The sequence below is a fragment of the Mesoplodon densirostris genome, chromosome 2 (genome assembly GCF_025265405.1).
Source record: "Mesoplodon densirostris isolate mMesDen1 chromosome 2, mMesDen1 primary haplotype, whole genome shotgun sequence".
Taxonomy (NCBI): Eukaryota; Metazoa; Chordata; class Mammalia; order Artiodactyla; family Ziphiidae; genus Mesoplodon; species Mesoplodon densirostris.
In genome coordinates this window covers 9139387-9156498 of record NC_082662.1, presented here as the reverse complement: position 1 = coordinate 9156498, position 17112 = coordinate 9139387, and the positions used below count along the sequence as shown (strand labels likewise).

At 55.2% G+C, this 17112-nt stretch overlaps 1 protein-coding gene across 1 annotated transcript in view; it reads right to left on the bottom strand.

Annotated features, from left to right (window-relative positions):
- Positions 1-17112, bottom strand: part of C2H1orf167 (chromosome 2 C1orf167 homolog) — a 21142-nt gene extending 4030 nt beyond the window's left edge. Inside the window, 15 exon segments of the mRNA XM_060118196.1 lie at positions 974-1314; positions 2347-2491; positions 3400-3453; positions 3456-3607; positions 4635-4756; positions 5065-5225; positions 5778-5956; positions 8085-8185; positions 8187-8276; positions 8739-8782; positions 11759-11837; positions 12778-13097; positions 13702-14895; positions 16192-16316; positions 17045-17112. Of these exon segments, the coding sequence (XP_059974179.1) occupies positions 974-1314; positions 2347-2491; positions 3400-3453; positions 3456-3607; positions 4635-4756; positions 5065-5225; positions 5778-5956; positions 8085-8185; positions 8187-8276; positions 8739-8782; positions 11759-11837; positions 12778-13097; positions 13702-14895; positions 16192-16316; positions 17045-17112 (3175 nt within the window).

The window sequence follows — 17112 nt, the reverse complement described above, 5'->3', positions numbered from 1 at the left end:
GGGAGCCCTCCTCTGCCCCCCGCCCAGCGCACTGCAGGAGGGGGACCTCCAGGCAAAGCCCCGCCTGTGCTCCTCATCCCCCATCCCTCTTCTGGGGAAATCGCGTTCAGATGGGCACAGAGCAGCAGAATTATCTGTCACATGACGGGGACAGGCATCCTGTTTAGGGGACACAGAGAAAGCAGTCCTGCCAACTCCTCCTTCCTTCCCATCCCCCCACGAGCACTGGTTTACATCATCCAGGACCTGGTGTGTGTCTGGCCCGAGCTGAGCGGAGAACTTGCACACGTTGTTTCTTATTCTAATCCCCGGGACCATCCTGCAAGGCAGGCCTGTAATCTTCCTTGGACCTTCAAAGTTAGACTTGCCAGGAATAAAGACAGACCTACTAGAGAATGGACTTGAGGACACGGGGAGGGGGAAGGGTAAGCTGTGACAAAGTGAGAGAGTGGCATGGACATATATACACTACCAAACGTAAAATAGATAGCTAGTGGGAAGCAGCCGCATGGCACAGGGAGATCAGCTCGGTGCTTTGTGACCACCTAGAGGGGTGGGATAGGGAGGGTGGGAGGGAGACACAAGAGGGAGGGGATATGGAGATACATGTATACATATAGCTGATTCACTTTGTTATAAAACAGAAACTAACACACCATTGTAAAGCAATTATACTCCAATAAAGATGTAAAAAAAAAAAAAAAAACAGTTAGACTTGCCCAAAGAGGGGTAGCATAGCTGGAAAGTGCAGAGCTGGAATTTGACCCCAGGGACCAGGACCTCCTCTCCCCATCACCCCCTAGCCCCCTGAGACCTGCCACCAGCCGTCAAATTCCCTCTACCCTGGCCCCAAACGAGCTCAAGGCCTAAGCTGGAAGCACAGTGCGGGGCTGCCCTCAGGCCATGGGCACCCACCTGGCGCTCAGCTTCGGGGCAGCACGGTCTCGGCTGACCTGCTGCAGGCAGGACTCACGTGCCCACAGCATCCAGCACAGGGCCTGGGCCTGGGTTCTCTCTCCTGCCTGCTGGCGGGCCTCACAGCACTGGCCCGGGGCCGCTTGCCTTACAACGAAGGCCTGCTGGGCCCGGGCCCTCCTCAGCTTGCTGTCCACCTGGTGTCCTTGTTCTTGGCTTCTCCAGCAGGAGAAGGAGGCCTGGGCCACGCACTGCTCCTGAGCCCGGGCTGCAGCTTCTGGGGCTTCACTGGCAAATGTGGCCCCTGGTGCCCATCTCCTCAGGCCATCCTGGAAGGCTGGACCCTTGGCCCGGGGCATCCCTGTGTCTCTCACTACTCCACACCAGGCCTGGAAGTGGCTGCAGAACAGGTGCAGAGAAGGGGCCCAGCCGACTTCCCAGTCAAAAGTCACATTAATTCAAAATTACACCTGAAAATTCCCCACAAACTATCACTGGTTCTTCACAGTTTTGCCTACACAGCCCTGTGCCTTAAGAATGTATGGATGGATGTATAACAGGTGAAAGCTCTGGCTTTCATTTAGGGGCCTTGGCAAGCACTCACCCCTGCTCCGGGGGCAGGTGCTGCCCGGGAGGGTGTAGGAACCTGGCAGTTGTGGGTTCAGGTCCCCCTCCACCAAGAGAACATCCACGCCCTGCTTGCCCTCACAAGGCCACTCTGGGGCAGGAGGTCAGTGAGGAGAATGTGGTCCCCTGCTCCAGATGGACCAAGAAAACATCAGCCACTCTGCGGTGAATGGTTCAATGCCCCCGTGGGGACACTGTGAATGCGTGTGAGTTTGTACAGAACCAACCCTGGGAGAAGGTGTCATGTGTCCCCTCTGCTTTTAAACATGCACCCATGAACGGTTTATGTGTGTCACTAGACCATCTCTATTTCAGATTTCTCTCTCTTTGTGGTGGCTGTTTGAGGAGTTGATTTCCCCATCTTTTTCTCTTTTTTTTTGGCCTCAAGGCACGTGGGATCTTAGTTTCCTGACCAGGGATCGAACCCGTGCCCCCTGCAGTGGAAGCGCAGGGTCTTAACCACTGGACCGCCAGGGAAGTCCCTGATTTCCCCATCTTAACTGTGAGCTCTGAAACCAAAGGGCTGACCTGGCCAGGAGGTGGAGACCTGCGGCTTGTCAGGGCATCGGGTGGGGTTAGGGGCTTGCCATCCCGCACCTCCCAAGCAATTCATATAATGGAAGCTTGGTGGTTTTGACTCCAGGCTGGGGTCTCCCTTCATGCCCATGATGCCCGGGTCCCAGGCCTCCAGCCTGGCCTGCCCCTAGAGCTGCAGAGGCCACCCAGCTTCCCATCCTTGGGCTCTCTCCCTGCTTTTCCTGGGGTGGGGGTGACCCTCGCTCTCCCACCCCCAGGCCCGGCCACCTCCGCAGTAGGAGCTGCTCTGGACCGGCCGCCGTGGGTCTCTGACGAGCTGCAGCCTCCTGCCAGCCCCAGAACACGGCCCTGCGCAGGCCCTGGAGGCGGGCCCGCACACACCGCTGGTACTTTTCACGCAGGAGCTGCTGTCCTGTGGCCAGAGAGATGCTGAAGGGTCCCAGGCGCTCATTCCAGCCTCAGCCTGGGCCCCAAGGAACCGTGGGCCCCTGCTCTGCCAGCTTCTGCCCTCTACCCAAGTGGGAACCAAGGAGGCCACCTAACTGTCTGGGTTAAGATGCTCCCATTACAGGCGTCCTACTGGTGACCAGGCCTACCAACTCAGAGTTTTGTTTTGTTTTTTAAATTTCTTGACAATGTTTAGGAGTCAGGAGAATTCACATAAAAATACAGATTTCCAGCTTTTCTGTAAAAACAGAGGTCTGGCAACACTAGGTCAACATTCCTGGACAACGATTAGTCTGGGGAAGCAGCTGTCCGCAGTGGACAGGACACGAACTTTCCAGAACAACCAAATCTCCACCTGCCAGCCCACTGATATGATAGCAGTGGAGTGAGAAGCCTCTAAAATTGCCCCCAGTGATCCCCGCCTTCTGTGCTGGGCTCTGAGGACACTGTGACTCCTGAAGGCCAGGTGAGGATGACAAGGATGAAGATGAAGATGGTGATGGTGATGGTAGCATCCCGAGGAGCTGGGTTCTGAGCCAAGCACTTTGTGTGGATCGTCTCACAGAATTCCTGCAATCACTCTAGCGGGGGCAGGGAGGGTACCACTGTTATCCCCATTTTACGGATGAGTAAACTGAGGTTAAGTAGCACACTTAAAGTCCACACAGCCAGGGAATGGAAGAGCAGGGAACGTGAACCCAAGCGTCCACGCCCCCCGGTCCTGCTCTGCCACCCAGTCCTGGGGTGGGCGAGGGGTGGGCTGTGGGAGTGTCCCATCACTAGACTTTGTGCTAGAGGACCAGAATCTTGGGTGTCCCTGACAGACCTGGGTCCCCCCTCAGCCCTGGTGCCCCGTCCCAGCGCCCGACTCACTCTGCCAGCAGCAGTGCCAGTGGCCCAGTGCACGTCGCTGCTGTCCCCACCCCACTCCCGGGCCCACTGTTCCGTCTCCTGCTGCTGCACCAGCTGCTGCCGCCACAGGCCCAGCGCGGCTCTGCAGCTCTGATCCCAGGCCCGGCGGGCAGCCAGCTCTCTCCTGGCCCCCTGGGCTGTGGCCCAGTGGCTCCAGCCAAGGAGGATGCTGGGAAGGGGAGTGTCCACCCTCAGGTGGTCACTGCCACCCTGGGCCAGCCCAGCCCTCCCCTCCCCTCCCCTCAGAAGCAGGGAGGGCTTGGGGTGACTCTTCTCCCTCCATCCATCATGGGGGAGAGTGGGTTGCTGGGGGCTGGGGGCCACACAGTTGATGGGGGGTGGAGCCGAGCCCAGGCCCAGGGACCCAAGACTCAAGAGCCCACACCAGTATTTCTGCCTCCACTCGGTTATAAAGGTAGGGAAACTGAGGCCTGGGGAAGGTCATTTCCCCAAACTCCAAACAGCAGCAGACCTGGGATCCAAGCACTCATCTCAGGCTACAGGGCAGCCTCAGATATGTTGCAGGGAGATATGGACTGTGACCCGGTACCCAAAGGCCAGAGGATAGACTAGGGGAGGGAGGGCTACATTCTGAAGGATCATGGTGAACTGCGTTTCCTTAGAGTTCCAGGGACGCATTAAAAGAGACTGAGGGTCCAAGTGGACCAAGTGGACCAAGTGGGTGTGGGGCTGATGGATGCCAGGTGTATAGCTTTTTTTTAGTTTGTTTATATTTTTTTCTTGTTTTGTTCTTTTTTGTTTGTTATTTTGGGGTTTTTTTTGTTTGTTTGTTTGTATCTTTACAACCCCTTGTGTCAAGGGCTGACTTTCAATAGATCGCAGCGTGGGAGCTCCTCTGCTAGGTGCATAGCTTTTAAGGACAGAATTCTTAACCCTGCAGCTGCTGGCTTACATTCCTGCTGACATTCCATCAGTGAAGCTGGCCCCTCCTGACCTCCACTGGCTCTCTCACCCATAACCATCAGCCTGGGCTCTGAGTCCCAGCATCCCATCTTGTATAAAAGCATCACAAGAAGGTCTCACTATAGGGACCTTCTTGCTCCTGATTCAGTGTGATTTAGAGCAAGCTGCTTGACCCCTCTGAGCTTCAGTTTCTCCAGCTGTGTAATAAGGCAAATGGAGGCAGGGGAAAAAGTGGCTCCTTCACTGATTCATTTACGGTATTTGTTCTGTGCCTTCCTTCAGCAGCCTGGGCATCTGCAAGACGCTGGGAGACAGTGGTGAGGAGATAGACACGGTTCCCGCCACCAGGGGGCTCCCACTTAGCCAGGAGATGGGTGAGAGGTGGGTCCAGATTCTGGGGAGGGAGACGAGCATTAAACCAACCTCCCCATCAGGTCCAGCCACCTTGGCAGGACTCCGTGTCTGTGCCCCTGACCACTCCCTGTCCCCCACAGCTCTCTGCTCAATCACTGACTCAGTGTCCCTAGGCTACCTCCCCAGGCCCCATGCCTGCTGGGCACCACAGGGTGCCAGGCCCCATGCTGGGGCCACAGAGAGGAGCAGGAGGTGGCCCATTCCCTATGGGACACTCCATCCAGTGCTGAGGACTGCTCACCTTCCCACCCCATGTCCTCCAGGCCCAGCCACAGGTCACAAACTCACGGACACCTTCTCCGCCCACTGGCGCTGGGAGAGCTGCGTCCTCCAGAGCAGTAGTGCCCGGTGGAGGGCCAGCCTCCGGCCGGCTTCCTGCAGGGAGCCCCGGCCTTGTTCCCGGGGCAGCGCCTGGGCCTGGGCCACCCCCCCCCCCCACAGGCCGTGGGCTGTGCCCCCCCACCTCCAGGGGCTGAGCTGAGGAGGGCCATGTTCCCTGAGAAGCAGACAAGAGATGAATCAGTGACCACCCTCTGCTCAAAGCCATTGGTGGACGCTGCCTCAGGCCCCTTAGGACCTCTCCCCTTGTGGCTACTGCCCCCTCCCACCACCCCCAAACCCTCCCCACCAGGACACCTGGAAGATCCCATCTTCCTCTGTCACGTTTTGGTCGGTCGGGGGCAGGGGTTGTGCATCCCCCTAAGACCAGGAGCTTCCCAGAAGCAGGGGCTACGTCTCTTCCAGGTGGAAGATTGAACAGGCCTCTCGCCTAGAGGAGCTCATGATGGAGGTCAGGATGGGGCCCACCAAAGCCTGCTGCTCCAGGGACCCCTCCGGACCCTCCCAGGCCTGCCAGGCTTCATCCCTGAGAAAACTCCCAATCCCATCACCTCCCACCACAAGAATCCATAAATCAACTGGGCGACTGCAGAAGGAGCTTAAGTGATGCTGTTTGCTGGGGTGGGAGAGAGAGGGAGCCCCTCGGCCCGCCACTCGCTCACCTGCCTCCCGCCAACAAAGGGACAGCTGGGTCACCTTCACCCCATCTGAGGCCTGGAGCTGCTTCATCTGCACCCACTGCTGCAGGCACATCCTCAGGGTCCCTGCCCGGCGGTTGGCCATGTGGTCCCGGTACCGGGTCCCTTTTTGCACGAACAACTGCCAGGCCCCAAAGCACCTGGAGAGCCAAGAGAACGTGCTGGTGCTCATCGTAATGACTGCAGCTACAGCCTCCTGCCATGTGCCAGACACACCACTGAGGCCTTGGGCAAGCCACTCACCTCTCTGAGCCTCAGCTTTCTTGTCTGTAAAATGGGGCTGCTGTAAGGATGGTGTAGCATGCCATCTGCTCAGCCCACACCGTCACTTCTGGGTGCCCGGATGGCCTCAGCAGCCTCCTACCTGCCCTCCTGCATTCACTGTTGCCCCCGCCCCTCCAGTCAGTGCCTGCACAGTAACCAGAGTGATATTTTTCAAATCTCAAATCAAATTATCTTACTGTCTTGCTAAACTCCGCCAGCAGCGGTCCCCTTGCTCTGATGATAAAATTTTGACTCCGCCCCACTGACAGCAAGGCACTCTCTGCACGGTCTGTCCCCCACCCACCATGACACACCTTTCCAACTTCATCTCAAAGCACCCCAGCCCCCAACCCCATACTAACAGGGTTCCGACTGGACTGCCGTTCTTTGCATTTCCCATGTTCCTCTCCCTGTCAGAGGTCTTTGCACATGCTGTTCCATTCCCTCTGCCTGGCATTCCTGTCTGCTGTCCCTCCAGCAGTCAGACATGCACCCTTCCCATCTCTGCTGAACCCTGGTCGAAGTCAGCTCCCTTTGTCAAAAGTTCTCATGGAAAACTCTATCGGGGACATCCCTGGTGGTGCAGTAGTTAAGAATCCGCCTGCCAATGCAGGGAACACGGGTTCGATCCCTGGTCCGGGAAGATCCCACATGCCGTGGAGCAACTAAGCCTGCGAGCTGCAACTACTGAGCCCTTGTGCCACAACTACTGAAGCCCACGCGCCTAGAGCCTGTGCTCCACAACAAAGAGAAGCCACTGCAATGAGAAGCCCGCGCACCGCAACAAAGAGTAGCCCTTGCTCGTGGCAGCTAGGGAAAGCCTGCGGGCAGCAACGAAGACCCAACACAGACAATAAATAAATAAATAAATTTATGAAAAAGAAAACTCTATCGGGGGATGCAATCAGCAAAATGCAGACAGTAGGAAACTCTACCTGACAAGCAGCCTGGTTTCTTCAACAGGTAACTTGCAAGGGAACAAGCAAAAACAACAGAGGGGAGTCCCTGGATTAAAAAGAGCTTAAGGACTCCTCAACCAATGACAGCATGTGGGCCTTATTTAGATCCCAATACAAACAAACTATAACAACAGGGACTTCCCTGGTGGTCCAGTGGGTAATACTCCATGCTCCTAATGCAGGGGGCCTGGGTTCGATCCCTGGTCGGGGAACTAGATCCCACGTGCATGCCGCAACTAAGAGTCTGCATGCCACAACAAAGATCCCATGTGCCGCAACTAAGACCCAGCGCAGCCAAAATAAATAAATAAATACCAAAACCAAAAAAGAAAACCCAAAAAACTATAACAACATATTTGCTTGTAAAACAATTGGAAATTTGAATGCTGACCAGATATTTGTTGGTATTAAGGAAGTATTCATTCTTTAGGTGTGATCCTGGCATGGTGATTCTGTTGTTAAAAGACACTTTATGTTTTAGAGATGCTACAGAAATATTTACAGATGAAATGGTAGGATGCATGGGATTTGCCTCAAAATTATGTAGTGGGGGAAGTAGCCAGGGTACAGATTAAACAAATTTTCTCAGGAGGTGATTTTTGTAAAACTGGATGATGGGTACACTGAGGTTGATTATCCTATTTTCCCTACTTTTATGTAAGATTAAAATGTCCCATAATAAAATAGTTAACAAGGAAAATAACAACTTCATGTAGATCTGTGTTTATTCCCTTCACAACACTTAACTTTGGTGGTATTCACACACACACACCCTTTGTGATTGTTAATTTCCTGCCTGTCCCCACACTGGGCCATGGGTTCCATGAGGGCTAGTGACAGTGGGCATTAAGCTTTGCTTATAACTAAATCCCAGCCCCTGGGTGGTGTCTGGCAGGTCTTAGCATCTCAGTAAATGGCACATGTATTCATTTTTTATTTTCATCATTTCAACCCTAGGAGTCAAGAATTGACTTAAAGTGCATCTCCCAGCTGCATCTCACCTTCTGCCTCAGGGTAGGCGGTCCCCATTCCCACTTCCCCCTAACTGCAGAGCCAGGCCCTCTGGCACTGGGTGTCCAGTGGGGACACCCAGGCTGCATCTGCAACAGGAGAGCACCAGGCCTGGTCGGGGGGGCCTCTCCATTCTCTGAGTCCTCAGCATGGCCCTGGAGGCCTCTCCCTGGACCCCCTTCTCCTGCCTGGCCCATTCCTTCTGATGGCACCACAGGAGGAAGACGACAGGGAGGGAAGAGAGGGGGAAGAGAGAGTGAACGGAGGGGAACATCAGGGCCAGGAGGGACCACTGACTCCTGGGACCCCAGGCCGTGTGGCCTCCGGCCAGTCCCTCTCCATCTCTGGGCCTCAGTTTCCCCACGAGTGAGTCATGTCTAAGGACTTGCCAATTCTAACACTCAAGCTTCTGTCTGGCCCGTACCAGCATCCATGGCACACAAATGCAGGATGTGCGCCTTTCATACTGTGTGTCTTTGAGCTGGTCACTTCATGTCTCTGTGCCTCAGTTCCCCATCAGTAAAATGGGCACAATGCCTTGCTGAGGTCACCACGAGAGAATCAAATGAGATCTTGTCTGGGAAGTTGCCAGAGTAAATACTCGATAAACATTCATTCACTCACTGAGGACCCCCTGCCCTGCCTGGCTCCGTCTGCCCCATTTCCCAGCGCCCCACATCTTACCAGCCAGCTGTTGCAGAGCCTGCAGGATCTGGACTCCCCTGTCTCCTCCATCTGGCCTCAGCCCAGAACACAACGGAATCGGCTGGCCTCCCGCCTCCTCCCTCCAACCCCTTGGACTGAGAGTAAAATTGCCCAGAGAGAAACTGATGCCCAGGCAGAGGGAGGGCACCTGGTCCCAACCCATCCACCCCAGTCCTGCAGTGCTGTCTGCCTGCAGGAACAAAGGTGTGCTGAGCCACCCCTGTTCTGTTCCAGACAGTACGTTCTACTCCTGATTATGTAAGTGATTTGGGGGGAGGGTTCTGCTTTTGCTGAATTCTCGTCAATACTATTAGGGTTTTTTACAACACACATGCATTAAAATAAATATTACTTAAATAATTATTTTAAACACATTTGTTTCATTTAAAAATAGGAACAAAAACAATACATCACTGGAATGGAAAATTGAGGAAAAGAAAATCACCACCTTTAATCTCACCACTCCAAAGATGACCATCATTTTAGCATTTTTTGTGGGGGGGGAATGGGGGATGACATTTATGTATTTATTTGTATTTTTAATAGTGGTAAAATATACATAATATAAAATTTACCATGTTAACCATTTTTTTTTAAGGAATACTGATGTGATTATTGTGACTTTCTTTTTTTACTTTTTGAATTTTTTTATACATCTTTATTGGGGTATAATTGCTTTACAATGTTGTGTTAGTTTCTGTTGTACAACAAAGTCAATCAGTTATATGTATACATATATCCCCATATCCCCTCCCTCTTGAGCCTCCCTCCCACCCTCCCTATCCCACCCCTCCAGGTCATCACAAAGCACCGAGCTGATCTCCCTGTGCTATGCAGCAGCTTCCCACTAGCTATCTATTCTACATTTGGTAGTGTATATATGTCAGTGCCACTCTCTCACTACATCTCAGCCTCCCCTTCCCCCACTGTGTCAAGTCCGTTCTCTACATCTGCGTCTTTATCTCTGCCCTGCCACTAGGTCCATCAGTACCATTTTTCTAGATTTCATATATATGCGTTAGCATACGGTATTTGTTTTTCTCTTTCTAACTTCAACACTCTGTATGACAGACTCTAAATCTATCCACCTCACTACAAGTAACTCAATTTTGTTCCTTTTTGTGGCTGAGTAATATTCCATTGTATACATGTGCCACATCTTCTTTATCCATTCATCTGTCAATGGACATTTAGGTTGCTTCCATGTCCTGGCTATTGTAGACAGATAGTGCTGCAATGAACATTGTGGTACACGACTCTTTTTGAATTACGGTTTTCTCCGGGTATATGCCCAGTAGTGGGATTGCTGGGTTATATGGTAGTTATATTTTTAGTTTTTTAAGGAACCTCCATACTGTTCTCCATAGTGGCTGCATCAATTTACATTCCCACCAACAGTGCAAGAGGGTTCCCTTTTCTCCACACCCTCTCCAGCATTTGTTGTTTGTAGATTTTCTGATGATGCCCATTCTAACCCATTTTTAAATTAATTAATTTGTTTATTTATTTATTTTGGGCTGCGTTGGGTCTTCGTTGCTGCGCACGGGCTTTCTCTAGTTGCGGTGAGCAGGGGCTACTCTTTGCTGAGGTGCGTGGGCTTCTCGTTGTGGTGGCTTCTGTTGCTGCGGGGCACCTGCTCTAGGCACGCGGGCTTCAGCAGTTGTGGCACTCGGGCTCAGTAGTTGTGGCGCACGGGCTTAGTTGCTCTGCAGCATGTGGGATCCTCCCGGACCAGGGCTTGAACCCGTGTCCCCTGCATCGGCAGACAGACTCCCAGCCACTGCGCCACCAGGGAAGTCCCCGTCTTAACCATTTTTTTTTTTTTTTTTTTGCGGTACGCGGGCCTCCCACTGCCGCCACCCCCCCACCCCCCGCCCCGTTGCAGAGCACAGGCTCCGGACGCGCAGGCTCAGCGGCCATGGCTCACGGGCCCAGCCGCTCTGCGGCATGCAGGATCCTCCCGGACTGGGGCACGAAGCCGTGTCCCCTGCATCGGCAGGCGGACTCCCAACCACTGGGCCGCCAGGGAAGCCCCATCTTAACCATTTTTAAGCGAGCAGTTCAGTGGTATTAAGTAATTCACATTGTTATGCAACATTTTAGTATTTTTGCTTCTGGGTTTTTTTTCTATGCACCGTTTTACGTTCATAGGAAAAAATATTTTAGGTACTACTTTTTTATCCTCTTTTTGTTTTTCATTGAACATTGCCATAACCCTTTTCCTTCTCATTAAAAATTCTATGCAAGGGCTTCCCTGGTGGCGCAGTGGTTGAGAGTCCGCCTGCCACTGCAGGGGACACGAGTTCGTGCCCTGGTCCAGGAGGATCCCACGTGCCGCGGAGCGGCTGGGCCCGTGAGCCACGGCCGCTGGGTCTGCGCATCCGGAGCCTGTGCTCCACAGCGGGAGAGGCCACAACAGTGAGAGGCCCGCGTACCGCAAAAAAAAAAAAAAAAAAAAAAAAAATTATATGCAAATACCCATAAACCTACTTCCAGGAAGGGGAATAATATACATAAGGAGGGAGGTGAAACTTTCAAATTAATTGAAATATTTCCATCTATCTCAAATGTTTTTTTCAAATCAAACATGCATTACTGTTATGATTAGAAAGAACACCAGTAAAGCTACCGAAACAAAAAATAAAGAAAAAAAGAGTGGGGAGGAATTTTAAAAATCTCAATAAGCATCATACTGAACTGTTGCCAAATGTTTATCACATGGTTAAACTACAATTTTCTCTCTCGCTGTTGGGTATTTAGGCTGTTTCAAAGTTTTCACGAAGTGTAAATAACGCTGTGATGGACATCCTTTTGCACAAATCTTGGTCCACATTTGCTGGTTTTATCCTCATTCTCTTGTGGGGGAGGGGAGAAGGGGGACAAGGAGGGAGGGAAGGCCACCAGCACTGCCCAGGTCACACTGACCAACCTGGGGTGTCCCAGACTACCTGCTTCTCCAGGCGGTGTCCACCACCGGCTTCCTTCCTGAGAGGCCTCAGTCCTGGCCTCCCCCGGAGGATGGGGGTCCTGGCCCAGCCTGGATGTGAAGCCGCCCTTGTTTCTGCTGCTGAATCAAGTTTCTCCACTGGGACAAGAGAGAGGGGAAGAGGGACGTTGGCTGTAGCCTCAAATGTACCCTGAGCAGCGGGGGTGGGGGTGGGGCACCAGGAAGGGCGGGGACACAAATCAGACGTTGTGGTTTTAACCATTAGACTCCCCTGCCTCTTTGGGAATGAATGAATGAGTGAATGAATGAATGGAGAGATAGAGCCGAAGAGGCAGGGTTTTCCTCGGGAGACAAAACCTGGAGCTGGGCCCTCCTAAAGCACTTTTCCCAAGGAGGGAAGAACATAGAAGTTCCCTCCTAGTCCTGGCTGGCAAACCGCTAGTAAAAAATAACAACTGGGACTTCCCTGGCGGTCCAGTGGTTAAGACTCTGCACTTCCACTGCAGGGGTCATGGGTTCTATCCCTGGTTGGGCAACTAGGATCCCGCGTGACACACGGTGCAGCCAAACAGAAACAAAAAGCAAAACAAACAAACAAAAAATAGCAACCACTGAAACAGTAGAGCGCTTGTTATGTGCTAGGCAGGGTTCTGAGTTCCTTATATTTATTAATTTAACCTCACAACAACCCTGAGAGGTATGTACTATTATGATCCCATTTTAAAGCTAAAGAGACTAAGGCACAGAGAGGTTAAGTAACTTGCCCAAGCTCACACAGTGAGAAAATGTAGGGAAAAGGAAAGTGGCAGAGACAGGATTTTTTTTTTTTCAGTTTCTGCTTTATAACAAAGTGAATCAGTTATACATATACATCTGTTCCCATATCCCTTCCCTCTTGCGTCTCCCTCCCTCAGAGACAGGATTTGAATTCAGGCAGAGCTCGGTCATGTCTGGGCTGACACTGCTTCCCCCTACTGCGAATCACTCAGGAGGAAAACCCTGCGCCCCAGGAGAGCCTCTTCCTCAGACGCACAGGCACTTCATCACCTCCCCATGGTCCAACCTGGAGGCCCCTAACCTTTTGGAAGGTCCGAGCCAGCAAGGCCTGCATGTGTCGTCCCCATGCCGCCTCCAGCTGGGCCTCCTGGAGCCGCAGTGTCCACCGCGGCGCCCGTAGAACCCTGTGCGACAGCTACCGGCAGCCCAGCGCCATGGCTGCTGCCACTGCCCACCGCATTTGCACCCAGTGCCACCACGCTCTGAAACATCTGGATGGCCACTGCCGGCTGGGGACAGACCAGGCTGACCAGGAGATGGGCCTGGTCCCCAGTCCCAGGGAGAGCTGGGGGCTCAGCAGCACCCACGTCACCGTTCCAGCATGGAGGGTGATGCTCCACGCTGTGGCAGGAGAGCTGGCTGGACCCCGGGAGAACTTCCCTCTATGGAGGGCTAGCCTTGGGAATCCCAGACAAGAGAGCTCCTGGGGGCAGGGGAATGAATGCAGGACAGCCTCACAGGTTTAGGATTCCCAGGAGCCGCAGTCCCCGCGTTCCTGTCCTTGGGGCCCGGGAGGTTCCCTCCCCCTGAAATTCTGCAAGGATCTGCCATCCGGGCCTTATCTCTGTCAGGCCTGAGCCTGCAGGCAAATGGGAGAGGAGGCGTCCCAGGAGCATGGCCCCGGCTCCCACCCCGGCAGCCCATGACCTCACCGGCCTATCTCAGACTCCAGGCTCACACTGTTTCCAGCTTCGTTCTTGGAAAACAAAGGGACATGACATAGCACTCAGGCCAAGAAGCAAGCAGGACTGGACACCCCCTGCTAAGCCTGCCTGCCCACGGCCTCCCTTTCTGAGGGAGGGTGACACAGGAGTGACAGCCAGCTTGGAACGAGAATTCCTGGGAGGCAGCCCTCCCCCCACAACCCTGAGTCCCCCAGTTCCCATCCCAGACCCCTCTGGCCTCTACCTGCAGGGCATTCCTCATGGGGCCGTGTCTGGCGGACCGGAAGCCGGCCTCTCTTCTTCCCTGCCGACCTGCTCCCGTGGGGTCCTGTCCCCTCCTTCCCGCCCAGGGAGGATGCCCCGGGCTGAACTGGACGAGGCTGAAGAGCAGAGCCTGGCCTCCCTGCTGCCCGCCCCTTGAGGGGGCAGGGGGTCCTCCCTCTGTCCCCTGCCGTATGTAGTCCCTGGGGAGCACTTCTCGCCTTGTCTTACAGGGTGGGCAGGAAGGACCCCTTGCTCAGGGTCAAGGGCAACCCTGGGCAGCATCTCCAAAGTAGTGTCCAGTGATGCAGGCTTATTGCTTGCCTGCGAGTCTGAGAGACCATCCTGGACCCCCGGTGCTTCTGGGAAACCTGCAGTTTCCCTGAAACCTTGGGAATGTTTCCTCCTCTCATCCCAGGAAGCAAGAACAGGCTGGCTGGGCTGGGGGTGAGCAGGGAGTATCTGTCCAGCTCTGGTCCAGGGCTCCTGCCGCACAGGGCCTGGGGGTTCCCGGGATGCCTGGCACCTGAGATGGACCGCCTCACGCTCCAGGCATTGCACGGAGGCCAGCAGCTGGTGAATGGCAGGTTGGGACGGAGCCCAAGTCCGGCTCTGGGCAGGGACAGCCAGGTCCTCTAGGGTGAAGTGTTCCCCCACGAGCCTGGAGGTCCAGCCCCCCAGGCCACACTGGGATCTGGGGTCCGGCCGTGTGTGCCCTTCGAGTGGGCCCAGGCCTGCAGCAGGCCCAATGTCTGGGCAGGGGGTATTGGTGGACAGCAGCCAGGAACACCTTGGGTGGGAGGCTGGGGAAGAAAGTGGCCCTCGGGGTAGGGGGCTTCCCTCGGGCATCCTGTGCGGCCAGAAGCTTTCCTGATCCCCCAACCAGAGGCGACGTCCCCACTCAGTCACTCTGGTCTCCCTGACGCTCAGGTTGCTCTGCTGGATGGCAAACGCCTGGGCTCTTCTTTGGGGCCTCCCGGCCAGGGGCTGCAAGTTGATCTGCTGTCGGAAGCTTGAGTTGGTCAGCTGGCCAGTCGTGTCCCTCAGGACGAGGCCCAGGCTGGGGCTGGTCAGGTTGCTCTGGACTTGGCAGGGCTCCTGGCACAGCGCTGCCCCAGGGGATGGTGTGGTGGCAGCCCCCCTGCTCTCGGCCTGGCCCACGGGCACCCACTGGCCATGTCTACTGGCCAGGCTTTTCCGGAGTCTCCATTGCTCTAAAAAGAGGACAGACAGTTATGCCCTGGGGGAGAACTTGGTGGTCAGTGCTGGGGAGGGACAGGTGGGGAGGGACAGGGCGCCACATGGGAGGGAGCCCAGGCTCCAGAGGTCTGCGTCAGCTCTGTCATCCCAGGTGGACCAATGGATGCACCCGGGGGTCTTGAGCCAGAGCAGCGACCTGGTGACAGTGCAGGGACTCAGAGCAGGGACAGGGCAGAGACAGGGAGGAGGGCAGAGGGAAGCAGGGAGATAGTTGGGAGGCTGCTGAGGGGTCCCAGGCAAGAGGTGATGGGGCTGGGATGGGGGCAGCAGGAGGGTGGAGAGGAGACAGATCAGGTCTCCTGAGAAGGCCTAGAAGAGGGTGAAGAAAGGAGAAGCGTCACTGATGGCTCCCTGGTGTCCAGCTTGAGCAAAGAGGTGCTGGGGTGAAAGCAAGACTCAACATATCAAACAGCTAAACGTGGGCTGCTCTGGCCCCGAGGGGGTGGCGCTCCCTCCCTGCTGGTCTCCCCAGCCCCCAGGCCATTCTGCAGCTGGGAGACAAGGCCTCTTGGGGGCGGGTGAGATGGGAGGGCCTGGCAGGTAGTGTGGGCCATGAAAGTTTGTAGATAGGAACTAAAGGTCAGAGAAGTTAAGCACCTTGCCCCACGGTCACACGGCTAGAACACAGAGAAACCGGCACGTAAATAGGAATCTGAATTTGTTCTTGGGATGCTCCCACTCTTTTTTTTTTTTTTTTTTGCAGTACGCGGGCCTCTCACTGCTGTGGCCTCTCCCGTTGCGGAGCACAGGCTCCGGACGTGCAGGCTCAGCGGCCATGGCTCACAGGCCCAGCCGCTCCGCGGCATGTGGGATCTTCCTGGACCGGGGCACGAACCTGTGTCCCCTGCATCGGCAGGCGGACTCTCAACCATTGCGCCACCAGGGAAGCCCGCTGTCCCCACTCTTGGCTGCACCAGCTCTGTGGCCTTCTGGAAGCCCCAGGAACCTGAGCAGGTAGGTTCCCAGCCCACCAGCGCTGCCAGAAGACTGACCTGTGAGGGCCCCTTCTCTGCCAGGGGCCCCAGACAGGCCCACTCCTGCGCCCCCCCTCCTCACCTCATGTCCTGACTTCCTGACCCTCCCTCGCGCCCCAGGCTGGAAGACTTTGTCCTGGCCCAGCTGGCCCTGAACAGCTAATCTCTGGAATTAGCAAGGCCCTGGGCTGGGCTGTCTGGGAAAGGGGCGCCTGGCTGCTACCCGAGGGGACCTTGCTCCTGCCACCTCTGACCCAGACCCCCTGAGCCTCTTGCCTGGCCTCAGGGGGGTGGCCAGCCTGGGGGGCACATTCTCCTTGTGGCTGGTGTCAGGGCTCAGCTCCATGGGCTCCAGGGCAAAGCCAGGGTGGCAGTGACCTTGGTCCACACCGCAGCCGGTCCTGTTTGATTAGGGGGACTCTGAGGGGTGAGGATAGGGTGCCCGCCTCCTACCAGCCACGCCCAGCCCTGGTCCCCACTCCCACGCTTCACCAGCATCCTTGGTTGCCCTGAGTTCCAGCCCCGGCTTTCCTGTTCAGGGCCCCTTGGGGTCTCCTCTCCCCAGCCCCTGTACCACCCCTTTCCCTTGTAATTTTCTCGTGTCTTCTGGCACCCACTCCTAACCCTGATGACAGATCCCTGTGGACCCTGCTTCCCGAGCAGCCCTGTCAGGTGAGGGCTCTTTCTCTCAGACCTCTAGGCAGGAGGGGAGGCCCTCTTTGCTTCCAGTCACCGCTTCCCGACCATTCTCCCTCTCTCCTCTCTAAAATGCTCGGTTTGAAGTTCCAGGCAGGCCAGGAAGGAAGCCCTCGTCATTTATTCCTTGATGGTTTCAGCTCCCAGCTCACTGTCACTTTCTGCAGCACACACCTAACTTCTGGGTGGTTTCACCCTGCATGTGGACAATCCCTCCAACTCCTGGTCTGCGAGTCCTTGACCTTCTAACCTCCCACCATCCTGTCCTTCACCCAACCTCAGTCACCTGCTCCCAGGGTCCCCCCAGACTTTGTCATCCTCCAAAACTGCACCCCCTCCCATAAGTTCAGCTTCAGAGCCACACCCATCTTTCCAGCTCCCTCCCTCTGTTGCCACATCCTTCCTTCCATGAGACCCAACCCTCTGTCCCTACCACCCTTGGTCCTCCGACCCACCGGACCCACCGTGATGTCTCTCTCGCGCCTCCTGCAGTTTAACCAT